At 39.3% G+C, this 22,770-nt stretch overlaps 1 protein-coding gene across 1 annotated transcript in view; it reads right to left on the minus strand.

The window, feature by feature from the left end:
* LAMB4 (laminin subunit beta 4) overlaps window positions 1-12,173 on the minus strand; it is a 112,110-nt gene extending 99,937 nt beyond the window's left edge. The window contains 4 exon segments of the mRNA XM_059932538.1: window positions 796-869; window positions 3,464-3,599; window positions 6,696-6,856; window positions 12,140-12,173. Coding sequence (XP_059788521.1) covers window positions 796-869; window positions 3,464-3,599; window positions 6,696-6,856; window positions 12,140-12,173 — 405 coding nt within the window.
* Between the last annotated feature and the right edge of the window lie 10,597 nt (window positions 12,174-22,770).

Raw genomic sequence — 22,770 nt, forward strand, 5'->3', positions numbered from 1 at the left:
ACACATCCTTCAAAATCTACCATGAAGTTTACCGATTCCCCAGAGCCATCTTAGCCATGTCAATGAACCCCCCAGCATTCTAATCATACATCTATTTCTGCACTTGTCACTTGGCATTATAGTTTCAAATTTATATATGTATGTGTGTATGTATATATATATATATATATATATATATATATAATATATATATAATATATATATAATATACATATTATATATATATTTGTATCCATGACTAGACTGTGAGCTCTTTGGAGGCAAAGACTGGGGTTTTTAAAAAATTTTTTAAACATTTAATTTTATATTCCTTTTTTATTACCAAAACCTAGCTCCAGGCTTGACATCAAAATTAGAATTTTGATGAACGATTAAAGAATGACAATAGTACAGGATTTTCTGTGGCATCTAACTAATCTCAGTAAAGAGCCTTTAAATTTTCTTCCTCTTTTGATGACAATTTTTCCCTAAATAATTTCCAGTTCCTGCCCTCTTATGCCGAAAATTATCTTTCTAGTTCTTGTAATCTCTATCAACCCAGGGCTTGGAGGTTTCCCTTTTGCTGTATCTTCCAAGATTTTATTTTATTTTTATTTTTTTGGTTAATCTATATAAGTTATTAATGAGCAGTGGGTTTTTTTTTGTTTTTCATTCAAGAACAAAAACCCAGATGACAAAGCTTCAGTTGGATTTAAACAGCTTTTTGTTCTCTGCAGGGAAGCCAGGAAGCAAAATTGTAGGTATGCCAAGCATTTGGTAAATAGATAAGGGAACAGCAAGCCTACACATCTGTACCTTAAAGGTCAGAATAAGGTGACTGAACTGAAATAATGCCTCTAGATCCAGTCTGATGCTGACATGACCAAGACCTAAAGGAAAATCCAGAAAGAAGAAAATCAGTGATTTTGAGAGACCCCTGTTTATCACGCTAACCCCTCATTGTGGCTTGTTTGTAATGAAACCCTTTGAAATCTCATGGCTGGTGATCAACACTCTTGCCTACTCTGTTGGAGTGGTTTCCTAAGCCACCCATGCCCAGGAGAAGGTCCACGTGAGGGTAATACCCGTTTTCCCTTGACTGTGCCCACATCCACCTTTTGGTGGCAATTCACACGGCCACTGTGTGGCAGCGTTACATACCGCCAAGGGAGTTCCCGGACATTCCCTAGAGGTGGAAAGAGAGGGCTCATTTCCTTGACCTCAAATCTTGACTCGACATAAGCTAGCAGGCACAGCATGGCAAACACCCAGACACCCTTTCCTTCCAACAGCTGCAAACAAGCATTTGAACTAGTTGTATTGTCACTTAGCAGAAAACCCAGCTTGGATTATTTCCCTGGGACTGAGGGTCTGTGGGCTCCTCTGTGGCCACCAATCATGTAATTGTTCAATGGATGACATAGAAAGACAATCTCATATTATGCTTGCCCTAAATAAGCTTATATATTATGACGATTCCCACACTCCCTTCTCATGGTCTAGGATCTCCCAAGGGAGATATATTTAGGTGTCCGAAGAGAACAGAGGGATTGTAGCCCAAAGCATCCTGGCCAGGACTTTGCACTGAGATAGCTGCCATCCAGCTCTAGCATGGACATAGAGGATCAACCCCAATCCAGACGTGACAGAAGCCACTCTCAAGTGGAACTGTCCAATGGGAATATGAGTCCCATGTGTCATTTAAAATTTTCTAGCAGCCACATTTTAAAGTAAAAAGAAGCAGGAGAAATTATTTATGTTTATTATAAATAAATATAAGAAATAATACTTTATATTTATTTATTATAAATTATTTATAATACATATTATATATAATATATTGAATATTACTTATATATGTCATACATGATATAATATATAATATATTGTATTATCATATATATTATTTATAATGTCATATATGATATATATAATATACTTAATCCAATATATGAAAAATATTCTCATTTCAATATGTAATCAACATTTGAAAAATTAGTAGCGCTTTATTACACATATATTTTTTTCTAAACTCAGTCTTAGAAATCCGGGGTGTTTTTACACTCACAGTACATCTCAATTTGGTTTTGCCATGTTTTGCGTGCTCAGGAGCCATGTGTGGAGCTACAGTATTGGACAGTCTAGTTCCAGAGAACAGTGGCTGCACCGTGGTGAATTGGGGAGCAGCTTAGCATTCTAGAGTGAATGGCTTGGGGAAGGATTTGCTGCCGAGAGAGCAGCCATACTCCAGGCTCTGTGTCAAGGGCTCCTAGCTCTTTCTGGAAAGGACATCTCCTGTCCCCTGTCTAAAGTTCTTGGTTGAGAACCCATCTTCTGTGTAGTCAGCTTTGACCGAAGGGCATTCCTTCTGTAAGGAGACGTGGAACGAATGCTGGACATGTGGGTCAAAGCAGCTGTGAAGTAAAAATGGCCACATCCGTCAATGTGGTAAAAACCACCAACATTCACTAAGGAGAGGCCAATGACAGACCAATCATTAGGATCCAAAATGAACCAGCATTTAATAGACACCAATCATGTCCCTGTCCAATGGGTGACATAGAAAACCAGCCTCATATGACGCTCGCCCTAAATGATCTTACCTATTATGATTATTCCCACACTCCCCTCTCATGGCCTAGGATCCTCGAAGGGAATTATGTTTAGGCGTCTGAACAGAATAGAGGAACTGCAGCCCAAAGCGCAACATACAGAGATGTGGCAATGGAGTCCTTTTCTGGGTTAAGGGTTCCAGACCAGTGTGGAAGAGGGCCCAGCGTTTAATATAGCCCAACCAGCTGCATTAAACACATAAGGCCCAAGACTGGGGTTGGAAACAAGAATTCCCCAATCAGGTCCAAACTTACAGTGGTGTCTAGGAAATAAGGATGGTCAGGGCCAGTGTGAGGTTCAGTATCACAATTATTCATGAACAGGGAAGGGCATCAATCCAGGAAGGAAAGAACTGCAGTGAGTAGCCAACTCTCCTTTCAATTCAATTTTTATATTAAAATTTTTGGCTTACAGTAAGAAATAAAATGTCCTTTCTCTTTTTCCCTTCAGGAGTTGAAAAAGGAAAAAGCACATGGTATTCACTTTCAGACTTCCCCTTCGTTATTATTTCTGTTTACAGCAGTGTGTTTTGTATAAGTCTTAATTTACCAACACCTCGTAACTTCTTTTTTTTCTTTTTTTTTTTTTAAACAAAGAACAAGAGGATGCAGAGCTATGTTCTTTCCCACCATGGAAAAAGTGAAACATTCTGAGTTATGTGCTTAAAAAATACTTCGATTTCTCAAGAGGAAAATAATCTTTCTTAAAATGAAAATTAAATTTTGTTTTTATACAGGGTTTTACATTCTCAGTGGATACTATTCCATTTCAATATAACTCCTTGTTGTGATAGTGCCAAAATCATACAGAGTGAAAGATGCCTTACTAAAAATTTGAAGAAATAAAAAACTGGAAAGGAACTTAATCATACCGTTTTCTGATTGCCACCATTTGTTTTCTCCATCTGGTTCAAAACTTGGGATTACATTCTCAGTGGTGTGGCTGTTGGGTTGGGCGTGCGGATCATATGGAAATCTGGAGTCACAGATGAAGCACTTTTGTTCCTCCTGGAAAACGCATCATTAAAATTAAAAATAAAGAATCATCATTACTTATTGTTGATATGAATTAAAAACAAGCTGTACTTACTATATTTGTCATTCAGTCTGGCTAAAAATAGAAAGCAGAGGAAGTAACAAGACATCGATTTTTTCCATTAATAGGTGCTTAACTACAAAAACAAACAAAATTAAGATGTGGCCTAGAAATTTTATAAATTTAAACAGTTGGGACAAAAATGCAAATTTATGTAGAACTAATAATTTTTCTCATACAAGGGGCAGAGGAACTGGAGGTTATTTTAAACTATAGAAAAATAATTAGGATATACTGTTGAGTTGGAATGACTCTCTTTAGCCAAAAAAAGAATAATTAGGGACTTCCCTGGTGGCACAATGGTTAAGAACCCGCCTGTCAATGCAGGGGACATGGGTTGGAGCTCTGGTCTGGGAAAATCCCACATGCCACGGAGCAACTAAGCCTGTGTCCCACAACTACTGAGCCTGTGCTCTAGAGCCCGTGAACCACAACTACTGAGCCTGTGTGCCACAACTACTGAAGCCCGCAGGCCTAGAGCCTGAGCTCTGCAACAAGAGAAGCCACCGCAATGAGAAGCCCACGCACCGCAATGAAGAGTAGCCCCTGCTCACCGCAACTAGAGAAAGCCCATGTGCAGCAAGGAAGACCCAACGCAGCCAACAATAAATTTAAAAAAATAAAATTCAAATAGCTATATAAAAAAAAAGAATTAGTAAGAAATTAATGAAATAATTGGCCGTTAGTTTATCTGCAACCATCATCCTTTCCCTCTCAGACAGTATTTTTGGCATAAAAGCTTCCAGGGCCAAAATGTTTACATCACACATGTGGATTTTATAAAAGATTTTCATTAAACTCACAACAGAGAGACCCACCCTCTTGTCTTACAGACTAGAAGGTTTTAGTTAATTGGAACTAGTTTTGCTTGGGATGGATTTTCAAAGGTTTTAACAGTCAAGATTGGCCTTCGAGTTTGCTTAATTTAATGCATCCACTTGCAGCTATACTTACTTAAAACTCCTGGGGAAAACTCCCAAGATTTCCAAAGGACTGCCAATGGCCTGCACGGTTGTTCCTGGCTAATATTTGCGGGACTCTGGAGGAGCATTTTTGCAAAGCTTCCAGGAAGCAGGAGCTATTTCTTACAGTCCTCCATATTGGAAATTGCCTACAACAGCAAATGTGCTGGTAGGTATTCAGCGAATGTTTGATTTTATGTTTGACCATGGCTTACAAGGGCCTACACGATCTGACCGGGCCTACCTCTTTTGTTGAACAAATGCATGATGATTTTTATGACTGTTTCAGCTAGAGTCTGTCAAAGTAAACCAGGCTTTCAAGAGATCTATAAAATCTTTTTAGAATCATGGGCCACCATAAGCCTTATACTTGAAGAAAACCAAAATGCCCTTTGGAAATTAAGGACCGATACAAGCAACATCAGTTCTGCCTATAGGGAGGTTTGCCCCAGATCTGTCCTAAAAGAGTAGCAGGAGCCCTGTGATTCCACTACAAGGTGTCAAGACTTCATTCCAGTAATACTATGAAAATTATTGTGGAAAATGTTTAACTTCAAGGGCCATTTTGATTGTGGCCTTTTTTTTTTTTTCTGTAAACATTTTAGAAGCACAATCTTTGATGGAAATGGCTACAGAGGATGCTTAGTTGTGGCAACTAGATATGGGAGGTCCGACTTGGGTAGCACTCGGAGTCAATGTTGACTTGAAGATTCGGAAGAGAATGGTTCACTTGATAGCTCTTTGCTAGACAATGGATGAAAAAAACTTATCCTACATGCCAGGCAAATGTTTACGTAACTAGTACTTGTGGTCCCACCTGCAATACTTTGTCAGCAGAAGATATTTTGAGATTTTTTTTCCAGTTTGAAGATGAAGATTTCTGTGATTACCTAGACCAAAGAAGCTCTGCAGTTTGATTTACTTCTATTTTTGGTGTAACTTTGCAATATAGGAAAATCGATTTCTAATTATCATCAGAGTATATTGGCTCATGACAACTTAAGCAAATGCCAATAGTAGAAGGACAAGAGGGGTGATGCCAGTGTTGGAAAGTTTCTAGTATTAAAGTTGGGAACCACTTCTTTGTCCAGAGGACCTGGACTTCAGGAAGTTACCTGAAGGGCCTTCCATCCCACCTGACCTAAAATTGAGCAAAACTATAGTGTCATTTCCTTGCACATGTAGAGGATTTGCTTTCGTATACAAGTACTTCCCAAACTTAGACCAGGGCTCAACATTCAGGTATTGTCTCCACTTATTTATAACCATCTTCTTTTTACTAGAAACCAATGAGAATACAAAGCCTTTCCCAGAGCCTCCGGGAGTTGCCTTAAACGAACAATACATGGAAAAGCCTGGGCCACTAACATTAGGCTTACATCCAACTTCCTTCCTGAACATCCTCTCAGTTAAGGGGTTGACGTAATTGCCTTGGGCTTTTCAGCAGGTATGATACTCAGATGACCTTGGATGCTTGTTTCAGAGCACAGGGAAGGAAAAAAAAAGCAACTGGTCCTTTCATAAAACTGGTCTTTAAGAAAAAAAGGCACAAAAATATGTTCACATCGGGATTTGACAGTCTCTAGACAAGACAATTTCCAAGTAGCATGGAATTGTAGACAATTCCAAGTCTGCCCCAGCTCCATCTCTACCTGAAGCAGGGCAGTGAGAACTCATGTTCAGCATAATAGCCTTGCGGCCCTGAGGGATCTTCCATCTTCACCCAACTAGTCAATTAAGTCCACTCCATGAGAGTCACTAAGGCAGCCAAGCAGAACAGTATATTGTACAGTATTCCCTTCAAAGACTGAATCGAAAAAGGCTTTTCTGTCTAACTCTAAAGGTAACAAGAAATAGATGAAGCCCATTTTCCTTTTTCTCTGATCAGGGAAGGTTTCCCAGATGTTGAATTGAATCACTTGTGTCTCTGATGATTGGGAAAGCGTGCTGTCTCCTTTTTACTGTTGTCTCGACGGCCCTAGATGTACTTGGAAAAATCTACATCATTGACTAAATCATGTCCCAACAAGTAAAGACTCAACCCACCTGAAGGTAGCTGAGGATGCAGTATTTCTGAGCCCCGCCGAGCCCGCAAGTAGAAGCGGAGAGCTGCGCGCTGTGACCCACCAGTAGATTGCCGGTTGGGGGGGGGGGGCGACAGGTACCTCTGTTGCATTCATCTTGAGCTTCCATGTAACTGAGCAACCCTTGATCATGACAAACAGGACAGAGGAGGCAGTCTAAGGGTAGCAGAAGGCTTAGAGAAGCAACTGGTTAAGTGGGAGAGTTAACAGTCCGTGTATTTTTAATACTACTTCTGTGATTATTAAGATCCTGGTGGTGGATGCTGTTGGCACCCTCAGCCTGATGGAAATCTCTTAGCCTGGGAGGTTATGACATCTGTGCTCATGTCCCCACCTGGCCCAGCTGGTAGCCAGTGACTGATGGATACATATTTCCCAGTCATTGCCTCAGGCTGGGATCCACTCTGTGGTGCAATTTATGCTCAGAAGTTCTCCTGGGAGGAGGTTGAAGCCAGACTCCTGATGGGGCCCCATCCTGCCTCCACCCCCCTCACTCTCCCTCCTCAGAGCACTCCCTCAATAAATCACTTGCACACAAATCCTTGTCTCAGGCTCTGCTTCTGGGAGACCTGATCTGAGACAGCCTCCATTCGCTGGGAATTCTCTACGTGTCATTTTAGGGCAAATAACAAAGACGAATGCATAGACATGAGGAAGGAGAATCCTAATCCTTCCTCTTATACCTGTTGTTCAAACATGGAGAAAATCAACTGGAGAATTTAAGAATTCCTTGGGAAATAACTTTCTCTTAAAATATATAAATTCAACTGACCCCTTTATAACCTGAATTGCTGGGTTCAGATACACCATGGACCAAATCATACCCCTTTGGGATAAAGGATGGGACAGGTGGGAGTTTCAGCCTGTATAGTACACTTAGCTGTTGGTACCTGCTGTCCAACAGATCTGTCATGAAGGTTTCGGTCACAGGTGAGCTAGAGCATTAAAGGGCAGCTCTATCTCAACTGTCACCTCAGTTCTTTACTTTTCACGTGTAGCCTCTGAGATAGTATCTTTAAATCTTGGTTTAAAAATGATTTTTAAAGTTCTGTTTGTTTTAAAATGTTAAATTCTGAGTTAAGATAACTGTTAAATCTTTATATGTGAATGTGGGGTGGGTACGGTAATCCACACTATTTCCTGCCTGCGTGGATTGTCTGCAGGGTTTACTCCATTATGTTAAAGTTACACACTTGAATTGACAACAAGCGCATGATCAGTAAAAAGAAAAATTGGTAAATTGGACCTCATCAAAATTAAAAACTTTGTGAAGAGGTAAAAAGGCAAGCTACAGACTGGGAGAATATAATTACAAATCACATATCTGACAAAGCTCTTGATCTAGAGTATATAAAGGGCTCTCAAAACTCAACATTAAAAAACCAATCCAAGTAGAAAATGGCAAGAAGCATGAATAGACATTTCACTGTAGGAGACAGACCGATAGCAAGTAAGCACCTGAGAAGATGTTCAACATCATTAGCCATTAGGGAGACGCAAATCAAAACCACAATAGCACTATATACCTATCAGAATGGTTAAATAAAAAATAGTAATAACTCCAGCTGCTGGAGAGGATGTGGAAAACTGGATTACTCATACACTGCTGGTAGGAATGTAAAATGGAACAGCCACTCTGGGAAGAAGTATGGTAGTTTCTTATAAAGCTAAGCATGTGCTTATCATACAACCTAGCAATTACACTCTTAGGTAATTATCCCAGAGAAATTAAAGTATCTTTTCACAAAAATCTGTATAGCATCTCTATAATGGCCCCAAACTGGAAACAACCCAGATGTCCTTCAATGGGTGAATGGTTAAGTAAAATGTGGTCTTTCCATACCATGGGATAGTACTCAGCAATAAAAAGGAGGGAGTCGTTGATACATGCAACACTATGGATGGATCTTCAAGGAATGATGCTGAGTAAACAACGCCAATCTTAAAAGGTTATGTACTACATAATTCCATTTCTTGAATGACACAATTCTAGAGCTGGAAAACAGATTCATAGTGGCCAGGGGTGAGGGAGGCTGGGAGGGGGGAGAGGTGGGTGTGGATATAAAAGAGTATTACTGGGGATCCTGGAGGTGATGGAACTGTTCCGTATCTTAACTGTGGTATGGTCTCATGAATCTATACACGTGATAAAATTGCATAGAATTAAATACACACACACACAAACACACAAACAAGAGCATGTAAAACTGCGGAAATCTGAATAACGTTAATGGATTATTTCAAAGTCAGTTTCCTGGCTGTAATATTGTATTGTAGTTACACAAGATGCTACCATTGGGGGAAATTGAGGGAAATGGGATCTCTCTGTATTATTTCTTACAACTGCATGAGAACTTGCAATGACCTCAAAACAAAAAATTTTTAAAAAAAAACAAAAAACCAAACAACTCTCTCCCCCTTCAAAATCACCCCATCAGCCTCTGGATGGTGAATCATGTAAATCCCACACTCTAAAATAATACACACAGGACAGGTTCCAGCTGCTCCTATATACTTTTCCCTTGAGACATGAAAGTGTATGCCAAGTTCTGATTTCAGCAAACAGGGGTGGGAGGGATGGGCCTAAAAGGAAAAATAATTACCATACTGTGGAATAAACTTGGTTTCTCCTCAGTTTTTTCTAATGGTAAAAATATAAAGAATCTTCTTCATGGACTTGTTTTGAATTTAACGGATTGCTTTCCTTCAAGCTGGCCTCCAAAAATACAGCCTATTGAAAAATAATGTTCTTTCTCTTGTGTACACATTTCCCACATCTATTCTGTTAATATGGTCATTTTGTGATTATTATTAGGTGTTAAACACATATAGATCACGGTTCTATAGCTAAGAATATGATCCATAATGTCTCCTTCCCCACAGGTTACCAAAAGTCAGTTTGAATGGGGAATTTTCCACCTTCCATCTCATTGCAAAGATTATTATACTAAAACAGAGCACAATATTTCTTTCTCTTTCTTTGAGATGTGGTTAGGCCCCTGACACACTTTATTTCATTATATAATAGATGATCCTAGCTTGGTTAACCTGGATGTTTCTTTTTATTCACCCAACAATCCAAATCCAGATCTCCTTTTATTTCCTAGAATTGGCATCTAGGATAAATAACTAACCTAAAGTTTGGACTTCAATAGACAGAGGCTTTTTCAAAAAGGGCAGGTATAAAATCTCTGCTAATGCTACATGTGGATTAGCTAAGATTCCCCTTCCAGGGCTTTATTCTTTTAGACAAGTTCCATCCTGAATTCTTTTATTGGAATTGTTGCCTTAGAGATTGAACATGTTTTTAGAAACTGACTTGGCCAAACATGTTTTAATCAAACATGTACTTTACAGAAATAAAAGTATTCCAGGACTTTGGGAAATTGAACTATTACTCATGTAATATTCCACCAGCAAATATGAACTTCTGGTCTAAAATTCTTGGCAGAAAGTGGCGAAAAACATTAAGTAGTTAAACCTTCATGCCTGAACGTAGAGAGACGTAGCAATATCCTTCCTGGATTAAAGCTTTCAACTGCTGAGTTATTACATGAGCAATAGGTTGGAATTGATTTCGAGAATAATGTTTCTGTCTTTAGAAAATCAATGTATTGCTCAAAAATGACATAAAACTTGGCGATAGGATCTTATTAAAAACGAATTTAGGAAAGCTGGTCATTTAAAGAAAATATACAGTAAATTTTCGGTAAAGTCAGTCATTTTATAGATACAACCATTATTATATGATCTCTCAGTAATTTTGGATATTGTTATAATTTTCTTAAACACATGTGATGTTTTCATCTAGTTTAGATTTCACTTCAGAGTTTAGAGGCTATAAACACACACAACCATTTATGTACTCACACACATTATTTACTATGAGTGAGCAAACATGCAAAGGATGCACGTTGGATAAGATTTGCACTTTGTATACACTTCCCCAAACCTGGGGCCAATTTTATGATCCTTTCTCTTTACCTTCCTTAGTTAGAATACAAGACAGAGGGTTTAAATAGGTTTCAGTATTTATATAAATGCCTATGGTCGAACTATAAACCAGAAAATGCCCATGCAGCTGAGGTGGGTCTAACCTGGTTGGTAGTTTGACAACAGGCTACCTTAGAGATTTGGGTTACAGCAGGTCAAGGTTAGGTTTAGAAACCTAGGATCTGTTACAGGAAGGCCTTTTCCGCCCAAGCTAATTTAGTTTTGAAGGTTTTCCCTCCAGAGAGAAGGGTCTCCTGATTGAGGAGGACTCACTGAGGCTCTGTGGTGTGGTTTAGAACTTTGGCAAGGTGTAAGTTATCCTACAGAGAGGCCGGGAAAAGATGCCATGATTGGTTGCTTCTGATTCTGAATACTGTTTTAGTCCCAAAGAGAACATCCAAAGAAGATATAGATGGGGACTTCACTGGCCGTCCTGTGGTCGGGACTCCACGCTTCCACTTCAGGGGGTGCGGGTTCGATCCCCGGTCAGGGAACTAAGATCCCGCATGCTGTAGAGCGTGGCCAAAACAAACAAACAAAAAACAAAGCAGATGTAGACAAGACCATCTCTTCTCTGACTCTTTGAGACCAGATCTAAGCTTCCTAGTCCTGGGGGGAAAGCGCAGTACAGTGAGTCTCCACTTCCACTGGCTGGCTTGTGGCTTGCCTCTGAGGCAGAAATTTTTCAACAAAGAACAAATGAGCCTTTACCATCTAGAGCTGTTCTTCTTTGCTCCATGACCAGCCAAGCTAACTGAGAATTTGCCTCAGGGTTTGGGAGTTGCCAAATTAAAAGAGGAGATTCTTAAAGTCTACTGCCATGAAGAAATTCAGCAGGAATATTTGAAGAGAAGGTTCTAAGCAATTTAGTTAGTACTCACCCAAAGCAGGGCTGTTATAGATACAGAAAAGCAGGATCAAAGAGAGTAATTGTTGGAAACATCTTCTCTATGACTAATGTAAATGATTCTCAGCTTATTAAAGACAGCCCGGTCATGGAGAATTTGGCCTTTTAGTTCTGAGCTGCAGCTTACTCAGAAGATGGAATTTTGCCTATAAATTCTTTATGAGACTTCATCACTGGGATAAGTGCTACATTCAAAGCAGAGCTATTTTTAAAAATTAAAATGCATTGTATGTGTAAATTAAGAATCTGAAAGTAGCTTGCTTTTTTTAGTGTCTTATTTATCTGCTGCTGCTAATACTCCATTAAAGAGTGACAGAAATAGCTATGGGTGGATAATGGCCATGTTTGAATGGAACTTTCTAGTTGTTGACACAATTATACAACAGAAGAGCCATGCGAATATGTGTTAGTATAGAAAAAAGAGGTGGATATGTTTAAAACCTATCTCCACTAAATATTTTAGAACAACTCAATACAAGCAGAAAATGTATTTTGATAATACTCACCAAGGTGCAAAAAACAGGTCAGTTGAAATTGCATTCCTTGCAAGGATTCTTCAATATATGCAAATCAATCTACGTGATACAGCATATTAAGAAACTGAAGGAGAAAAACCAGGTGATCATCTCAATAGATGCAGAGAAAGCTTTCAACAAAATTCAACACCCATTTATGATAAAAACCCTCCAGAAAGTAGGCATAGAGGGAACTTTCCTCAACATAATAAAGGCCATATATGACAAACCCACAGCCAACATCGTCCTCAATGGTGAAAAACTGAAACCATTTCCACTAAGATCAGGAACAAGACAAGGTTGCCCACTCTCACCACTATTATTCAACATAGTTTTGGAAGTTTTAGCCACAGCAATCAGAGAAGAAAAAGAAATAAAAGGAATCCAAATCAGAAAAGAAGAAGTAAGCTGTCACTGTTTGCAGACGACATGATACTATACGTAGAGAATCCCAAAGATGCTACCAGAAAACTACTAGAGCTAATCAATGAATTTGGTAAAGTAGCAGGATACAATATTAACACACAGAAATCTCTTGCATTCCTATACACTAATGATGAAAAATGTGAAAGTGAAATTGAGAAAACACTCCCATTTACCATTGCAACAAAAAGAATAAAATACCTAGTAATAAACCTACCTAAGGAGACAAAAGACCCGTATGCAGAAAATTATAAGACACTGATGAAAGAATTTAAAGATGATACAAATAGATGGAGAGATTATACCATGTTCTTGGAAGAATCAACATTGTGAAAATGACTCTACTACCCAAAGTATTCTACAGATTCAATGCAATCCCTATCAAACTACCAATGGCATTTTTCACAGAACTAGAACAAAAAATTTCACAATTTGTATGAAAACACAGAAGACCCCGAATAGCCAAAGCAATCTTGAGAAAGAAAAACAGAGCTGGAGGAATCAGGCTCCCTGACTTCAGACTATACTACAAATCTACAGTAATCAAGACAGTATGGTACTGGCACAAAAACAGAAATATAGATCAATGGAACAGGATAGAAAGCCCAGAGATAAACCCACACACATATGGTCACCTTATCTTTGATAAAGGAGGCAAGAATATACAATGGAGAAAAGACAGCCTCTTCAATAAGTGGTGCTGGGAAAACTGGACAGCTACATGTAAAAGAATGAAATTAGAACACTCCCTAACACCATACACAAAAATAAACTCAAAATGGATTAAGGACCTAAATGTAAGGCCAGACACTATCAAACTCTTAGAGGAAAACATAGGCAGAACACTCTATGACATAAATCACAGCAAGATCCTTTTTGACCCACCTCCTAGAGAAATGGAAATAAAAACAAAAATAAACAAATGGGACCTAATGAAACTTAAAAGCTTTTGCACAGCAAAGGAAACCATAAACAGGACGAAAAGACAACCCTCAGAATAGGAGAAAATATTTGCAAATGAAGCAACTGACAAAGGATTAATCTCCAAAATTTACAAGCAGCTCATGCAGCTCAATATCAGAAAACAAACAACCCAATCCAAAAATGGGCAGAAGACCTAAATAGACATTTCTCCAAAGAAGATATACAGATTGCCAACAAACACATGAAAGAATGCTCAACATCATTCATCATTAGAGAAATGCAAATCAAAACTACAATGAGATAGCATCTCACACCGGTCAGAATGGCCATCATCAAAAAATCTACAAACAATAAATGCTGGAGAGGGTGTGGAGAAAAGGGAACACTCTTGCTCTGTTGGTGGGAATGTAAATTGATACAGCCACTATGGAGAACAGTATGGAGATTCCTTAAAAAACTAAAAATAGAACTACCATATGACCCAGCAATCCCACTACTGGGCATATACCCTGAGAAAAACATGGTCCAAAAGGATACTTGCACCCCAGTGTTCATTGCAGCACTGTTTAAAATAGCCAAGACCTGGAAGCAACCTGAATGTCCATCGACAGAGGAATGGATAAAGAAGATGTGGCACATATATACAATGGAATATTACTCAGCCATGAAAAGAAACGAAATTGAGTTATTTGTAGTGAGGTGGATGGACCTAGAGTCTGTCCTACAGAGTGAAGTAAGTCAGAAAGAGAAAAACAAATACCGTATGCTAACACATATATAGGGAATCCAAAATTTAAAAAAAAAAGGTCATGAAGAACCTATGGGCAAGACGGGAAGAAAGATGCAGACCTACTAGAGAATGGACTGGAGGACACAGGGAGGGTGAAGGGTAAGCTGTGTCAAAGTGAGAGAGTGGCATGCACATATATACACTACCAAATGTAAAATAGATAGCTAGTGGGAAGCAGTCGCATAGTATAGGGAGATCAGCTCGGTGCTTTGTGACCAGCTAGAAGGGTGGGATAGGGAGGGTGCCTCGGAGGGAGGGAGACTCAAGAGGGAAGAGATATGGGGATATATGTATATCTGATTCACTTTGTTATAAAGCAGAAACTAACACACCATTGTAAAGCAATTATGCTCCAATAAAAATGTTAAAAATAAAAAGGTCACATGACAATGACAGGGTTCAAGGTTCTAAATTCCAAAAAAAAAAAAAAAAAAGAACCTAGGGGCAAGATGGGAATAAAGACGCAGACCTACTAGAGAATGGACTTGAGGACATGGGGAGGGGGAAGGTAAGCTGGGATGAAGTGAGAGAGTGGCATGGACATATATACACTACCAAATGTAAAATAGATAGCTAGTGGGAAGCAGCCGCATAGCACAGGGAGATCAGCTCAGTGCTTTGTGTCTACCTAGAGGGGTGGGATAGGGAGGGTGGGAAGTAGATGCAAGAGGGAGGAGATATGGAGATATATGTTTATGTATAGCTGATTCACTTTGTTATAAAGCAGAAACTAACACACCATTGTAAAGCAATTATATTCCAATAAAGACGGTAAAAAAAAAAAAAAAAAGAAGAAGAAAAGCTTGTTAAACTCAAAAGCTTTCGCACAGCAAAGGAAACCATAAACAAAACAAAAAAGACAACCCACGGATTGGGAGAAAATATTTGCAGATGATGTGACTGACAAGGGACTAGTCTCCAAAATTTACCAACAGCTCATGAGGCTTAATATCATCAAAACAAACAACCCAATCAAAAAATCGGCAGAAGACCTAAATAGACGTTTCTCCAAAGAAGACATACAGATGGGCAAGAGGCACATGAAGAGATGTTCAACATTGCTAATTATTAGAGAAATGCAAATCAAAGCTACAATGAGGTATCACCTGACACCAGTCAGATTGGCCATCATCAAAAATCCACAAACAATAAATGCTGGAGAGGGTGTGGAGAGAAGGGAACCCTCCTGCACTGTTGGTGGGAATGTAAACTGATGCAGCCACTATGGAGAACAGTATGGAGGTTCCTTAAAAAACTAAAAATAGAGCTACCATCTGATCCAGCAATCCCACTCCTGGGCATATACCCTGAGAAAAACATGGTCCAAAAGGATACTTGCACCCCAGTGTTCATTGCAGCACTGTTTAAAATAGCCAAGACCTGGAAGCAACCTGAATGTCCATCGAGAGAGGAATGGATAAAGAAGATGTGGTACATATATACAATGGAATATTGCTCAGCCATTAAAAAGAATGAAATAATGCCATTTGCAGTAACATGGATGGACCTACAGATTGTCATACAGAGTGAAGTAAGTCAGGCAGAGAAAGTGAAATATTGTATGATATCCCTTATATACAGAATCTTAAAAGAAATGATACAAATGAACTTATTTACAAAACAGAAACAGACTCACAGACTTACAGAATGAACTTATGGTTACCGGGGGGAAGGATGGGGGGAAGGGATAGTCAGGGAGTTTGGGATTGACATGTACACACTGCTATATTTAAAATGGATAACCAACAAGGACCTACTGTATAGCACAGGGAACTCTGCTCAATGTTATATGGCAGCCTGGATGGGAGGGGAGTTTGGGGGAGAATGGATACATGTATATGTATGGCTGAGTCCCTTTGCTTTGCACCTGAAACTATCACAGCATTGTTAATCAACTATACTCCAATATATAATAAAAAGTTAAAAAATAAAAAAGAAATTGCATTCTTTTGTCAGGAAATGATTAAATTCAATTCTGCTAGGTTTAAAAAAAAAGGAGGTTAAAGTCAGTCACTGATAAAATCAATAATTGTCAACAATTTTAAGAGACTATTTGTCTGATGCTTCTTTTTTTTTTTTGGTACTTATTCTTCTATAGTCTTTTTTTCTCCTCTCTTTTTTAAATTGTAGTTAATTTACAATGTTGTTTTAGTTTCAAGTGTGTCTGATGGTTCTTATACTTTTGAGACACAAAATACCCACAGGGCCCAATTCCTTAAAAAATGAGTGTAGGGCTTCCCTGGTGGCGCAGTGGTTGAGAATCTGCCTGCCAATGCAGGAGACACGGGTTCGAGCCCTGGTCTGGGAAGATCCCACATGCCACGGAGCAACTGGGCCCGTGAGCCACAATTACTGAGCCTGCGCGTCTGGAGCCTGTGCTCCGCAACAAGAGAGGCCGCGATGGTGAGAGGCCCGCGCACCGCGATGAAGAGTGGTCCCCATTTGCCGCAACTAGAGAAAGCCCTCGCACAGAAACGAAGACTCAACACAGTCATAAATAAATAAATAAAAGAACGTGAATTTCTTTAAAAAAAAAAAAAAAAAGAGTGTATACAAGTTTTACAAATATTTGTTTTCTATTTTTTTGAAGAAACAGAAGGCAATAGTTAATCTATTTTGTCCATTTTTATTTAGAAAACAATTTTAATTATATGATTAACATGTACTCGTTGAAAAAATAGAAATATCAGAAAACAAAATGAAGGAATTATTATCCGTTGAACTACCACCCAGAGAAAAGTGGTTAATATCTTGCTATATGTTCTTCCATGCTTTTTTCCTCGCATATAAATATTTTCCAAAAATGATATCATACTGTGTTTCAGTCTATACAACCCAGGCATCTTTCTGTACCAGCAAAAACATTTTTACATCAGGGAATTTCCACCCAGTGAAGGACATTAGGACCACCTGGGAGCTTCCACAAATCCAAGCTGTGTCCCCCTCTGTAGATCCAGATATGCCTCTCTAGGTAGAGGGCCGCCCCCAACTCACTGTTGTAAGGGACCTTGATATAAATGGCAGTATACACACACCTCAGTGGTTTAGGAGGAGAGGAGGTGAGATGCTCTCCTGCACCAGTATTTTATTTATTCATTTTAAGATTAAAAAAAATTTTTTTAAGTTTTCTTTTATATTGGAGTACAGTTGATTAACAATGTTGTATTAGTTTCAAGTGTACAGCACAGTGGCACCAGTATTTTAAATGAGCGGATCATATTCCTCTGAATGCCAGGACCAGAATCTATTTAACGAAGGCCCTATTGGTTGATGTGGACTTCCTTTCTTATGTTTTCCTGTTATAAATATTTTTGCTAAATCTTTGTTCATATCCTTAATTATTCCCCAGGATATATTAAGGGGAGGGGAAATACTGGATCAAAGAGCATACATATGCTTGTGTGTATATAAAATTTTGATGTTACTGTCAAGAGCTATATGGAACGTTTGTCCCAATTTACACTCCCACCAACAGCCTATGGGAACAATCATTTAAAACTCTGTCAATTTAAAAAGCAAAAAATTATACCTCATCATTATTATTTCAATATCTTTGTTTGAAGAGCAGTGAATGTCAAATATTTTTCATGTACTTACAGATGAGAATTTTTTTCCATTATGGTTTATTACAGGATATTGAATATAGCTACCTGCGCTATGGGATTTTTTTTTTTTTTTTTTTTTTAACATTCTCACCTCCAGGGCTTTTCCTAGTGAGTTTTTGGTTTCTCCTACTAACCCCACATTCTCAATCCCTCTAATCTTTCATTCCCTGCCCTCTAGCATCAGTACACCATTTTCTGCTTTCTGAACCCTCTTCTCATGCTGTTTCCTTTGCCTTGAATACCACCCCCCTAAACGTCAATGCCAGCTTCTTTATGAAGACTTTTTAGGGTGTTTTGAAAAGCCTGATGTAGGCAAATTTCCCATTCTGTCATCCAAGCTCTTTGCATAGCTTGGGGTTTATTTTGCATCTCAAATGTCATAAGGAAATCACTCACTGAGAAATGGTCCCCCCTGCAGCATCCCCATGTGGAAATGAGCTCTATCTGTTATAAAAGTCCGCAATTTGGGACTAATGACTTTACACAAAACCTTGCAAAGTCCTATAGGAGAATACAGGATGGAGCCTTAGGAAGGTCCATCACTAAAAATTGCCTGAACCTGAGCACTTTTTCTAGGTGGTGCTTTCTTGTTGCCTTTTCCTCAGTCAGAGCATGTGGCTTTGGTCAATTACCCAGCTACACTTTAGATAACATGAAATTTCCACTCCTGATGTCCTCCTGGATTCAGAACTCCTGCCTGCATGCTCTTTCTGTCCAGAAACGCGGAATCATTAACCATGTGATTATCCTTTTCAGAAGAACAGGCAACATAAAAGTCTGAAAATATTATCCTCTATAACCAAAGAAACCAAATTCAGTGAGATTATAACCCGTGTAAATAGCCTACTACTCAGGGCTTGAAATGATCTAGGCTCTGAATGGCTGAAGGTGATTAAAGTGCTGCATAGAAAATATAATGGCATTCCTGTTTCTTCCCCAGTGGGGAATCCACTCACAGGGCAGATTCCAAACTGAAAGACTGCTTCCATCTACCGACCATGGGATAAAATCTCCCTCCTTTGGAAAGATGGGAGGGAGGCAGATTGCAGAATTCTAAGGACTCAGATTTAGAGAGAAAGGAGGCAGAAGTGTAGTGGCGATGGCAGGAGGAAAAGAAAGCATGAAATACCTGTTGCAGAGCATCTGGGAGGAACAAAGTTGCCTTCGTATCACAGTTCATCACATTTCTGTGATGAAAATGAACCTCTGGGAATTTTCTCAGTCCAAGGGTTATCTTCAAGCAATGATCAAGTCATGAGAGGAAGAAATGCACTTCCCAGCATAAATCAGCTGGGTTCAAGAATGACTTGCCCAAATGAAGAGGAGGAGGAGGAGCTAGAATAAGATCCAGACTGGACCAGAATAGGTGCCCTATTAATAATTGCTTACGGATTATCACCAGTTACTCAGTGAGGAAATAAATGACAGAGTCACAGGGCTTACCCATCATTCCCCTGCCTGCTGAGTGTCTACACTTAGATCAGTGGGGCACAGCCCTGGCTACACCTTAGAAACACCTGGAGACATTACTTTTTAATGACTTCTCTTAAAAATATTTATTTATTTTATAATACACATAACGTAAAATTTACCATCTCAACCATTTTAAAGTTTACAGTTCAGTAGTCCTAAGAATATCTAATTAGATAATTCTCCAAAGAAGACATACAGATGGCCAAAAAGCACATAAAAAGATGCTCAACATCGTTCATTGATAGAGAAATGCATATCAAAAGTAATTAGGTTATCACCTAGTACCCAACAGAATAACCATCATCAAAAAGTCTATAAACAATAAATGCTGGAGAGGGTGTGGAGAAAAGGGAAGCCTCCTACACTGTTGGTGGAAATGTAAATTGATACAGCCACTATGGAGAACAGTATGGAGGTTCCTTAAAAAACTAAAAATAGAGCTACCATATGATCCAGCAATCCCACTCCTGGGCATACATCTGGAGAAAACCATAATTCGCAAATATACATGCACCCCAACGTTCATTGCAGCACTATTTACGATAGCCAAGACATGGAAGCAACCTAAATGTCCATTGACAGAGGAATGGATAAAGAAGATGTGGTACATATATACAATGGAATATTACTCAGCCATAAGAAAGAATGAAATAATGCCATTTGCAGCAACATGAATGGACCTAGAGATTATCATACTAAGTGAAATAAGTCAGATAAAAATCATGATATCAGTTATCCGTGGAATCTAAAGAAAAAATGATACAAATGAACTTATCCACAAAACAGAAACAGACTTTGAAAACAAACTTATGGTTAACAAAGGAGAAACGGAGTTGTGGGGGGAGGGTTAAATTAGGAGTTTAGAATTACCATGTACACACCACTATATATAAAATAGATTATCAACAAGGACCTACAGGGGACTCCACTCAATACTCTGTAATAACCTATATGGGAAAAGAATCTGAAAAAGAATGGATATATGCATACGTACAACTGACTCACTTAATTGTACACCTGAAACTAACACAACACTGTAAATCAACTATACTCCAATATAAAATAAAAATTAAATTTAAAAAAATTTAAAAAAATCAGAATTATCGGGGGGTGGAATCTTGGCATCAGTTTTTTGTTTTTTGTTTTTTTTTTTACAAGATTCCAGGTGATTCCAACATGCAGCAAAGTTTGGGACCCTGCCACCCAGCATTACCATGGGCCAATTTGCTTTAGACTAGAAACTTGAGGGTCATCCTTGATTCCTCCTTGTCTCACCCTTCAAATCTAAATTGATCTGATCTCCTTAAACAGTGCTTCTCAAAGTGTGGTCCATGGATTTAATAAGGTGACCAATTCACCCCGCTTGGCCTGGGCTTTTTTGGTTTTAGCATTGTAAGTCCCCAAATCCAGGGAACCCCCCTGAGTCCTGGGCCAACCCGGATGTTGGTCACCTACTGGATCGCTGCGTCAGCATCACCTGGGGACTTGCTGCAAATGCGAATGATCAGGGCCCAGCCCAGGATCTACTGGTTCAGAAATTCTAGAGACAGAGCCCAGCACTCTTGGCTTTTACAAGGCCTGCGGGTGAGTCTTACGTGTGCTCAGGTATGAGAACCACTGTCCTACGTAACTCCCAGGTCCACGCAGTGAAGATCAGAACTGCTGGTGCTCCTGGGGACGGCAGCTAACACTGAATGGGAACCTCAAGGGAGGGTGTGTTCGTAGCTATCTGTGTGGTCTGGGCAGGTCCTGGCTGCGGTGTCGGGGTGAGCAGAGCTGTCTTACCTGGATCTGGCCCTGTCTGAATGTGCATGGTCTTCTCAGAGCTTGCTCAGCGAAGGGCTTCTTTTTCTAGCCCCTCAATATCACGAAATGATTTTCCCATTAGAACAGAAGCTTTGTAAGCCACTTTTGGCAGCAAAGAGCTCCCTGCAGGAGGTCCCTTTTGTCTTGACACTAACCTTAAACCAGGTGCTCCCCCACCCATGCTCTATTCATCTCTGGCCCAAGCACAGCTTTCAAATCTTTGGGTCACACAATACCTTGCCTAATCTATTGGGTTTTTCCATAGATCAAAGAAGTAGAAATGAAGAATAAATAATTAACAGATGACCAGATCTCTTCCCTAGCTTGTGAACAAACTGTGTGAACAAGATGGCATCTAGAGAAAGATCACAAGAAATCAACAAGCCTGCACACAGTAGGGGATGACTCTGACCCCCTATCTCCATGGTTAACTGAGATGACTTCCCGTTTTCCCTTTAAAATTTTTCATGGCCAAGCAGAATCTTTAGAGGCGGTTCTGGGGGGACCCTGAATCCACTATCTCCCCGGATTGCCAGCATTCTGATTAAAAGCAACTTCCCTTTCTACCAACATTTGCAAGTATTCATTTTTGAGCGGCAAGCAGCCAGACCTGATTCAGTAACAGCTTGTTATATTTCTAACAGCCTTCTAGGGAGAAAACAGAAAAAAGTTTTCTTTCTTACATGAGGTCTCTCCCGTGAAACATCTCGTTTCTCTAAGTGGAGGTACCTTATCTCCATACCTCTTATTACCTCTTTTAAAGCATAAAGTGTATTCGATTTTTTTTTTTGGTGGCAGCTTTGCTGAGATAATACACATACCATAAAGTTCACCCTTAAAGTGCTTTTTAAAGTATATTCACAGGGTTGTGCAACCATCACCGACCATCTACCTTTAAACATTGCAGGACCCCCAAAAGAAATCCCATACCCTTGGGCGGTCATCCCCTATCTGTCTCTTCCTGCAGCCCCTGGGGACTACGAATCTCTGACTACTAATCTCTCTTTCTGTACATGTGCCTATTCTGCGTTCTTCAAATAAACAAAACCATACAATTTGTGGTCCTTTGTGACTGGTTTCTTTCAATTAGCATGATATGTTCAAGGTCTATCCATGTTGTAGCATGAATCAGTACTGCATTCTTTTATGCTGAATAATATTCCATTATATGGATATACCATATTCTGTTTATTCATCAGTTTGTAGACATTTGGGTTTTTTTCTACTTCTTGGCTACCATGAATAACGCTGTTATGAACATTTACCTACAAATTTTTGTATGGATGCGTATTTTCATTTCTCTTGGGTTAGATACCTGGTAGTGGAAACATTCTTTTTTTTTTTTTTTTAATTATGACCTTATCTAAACATTCCTAATAGGTTGTAAGCCCCTGAAGGCAAACATTCATCTTTTAACCTCTCGAAGTACTTAGAAAAATATCAAAAACATTTGTTGACTTGAATTCATTGCAGCTTGCATTTCTTGGGTTAAAATATGTCAGTCTCTGGGGCTTCCCTGGTGGCGCAGTGGTTGAGAATCTGCCTGCCAATGCAGGGGACATGGGTTCGAGCCCTGGTCTGGGAAGATCCCACATGCCGCG

This window comes from Balaenoptera ricei, chromosome 9, assembly GCF_028023285.1.
Source record: "Balaenoptera ricei isolate mBalRic1 chromosome 9, mBalRic1.hap2, whole genome shotgun sequence".
Taxonomy (NCBI): domain Eukaryota; kingdom Metazoa; phylum Chordata; class Mammalia; order Artiodactyla; family Balaenopteridae; genus Balaenoptera; species Balaenoptera ricei.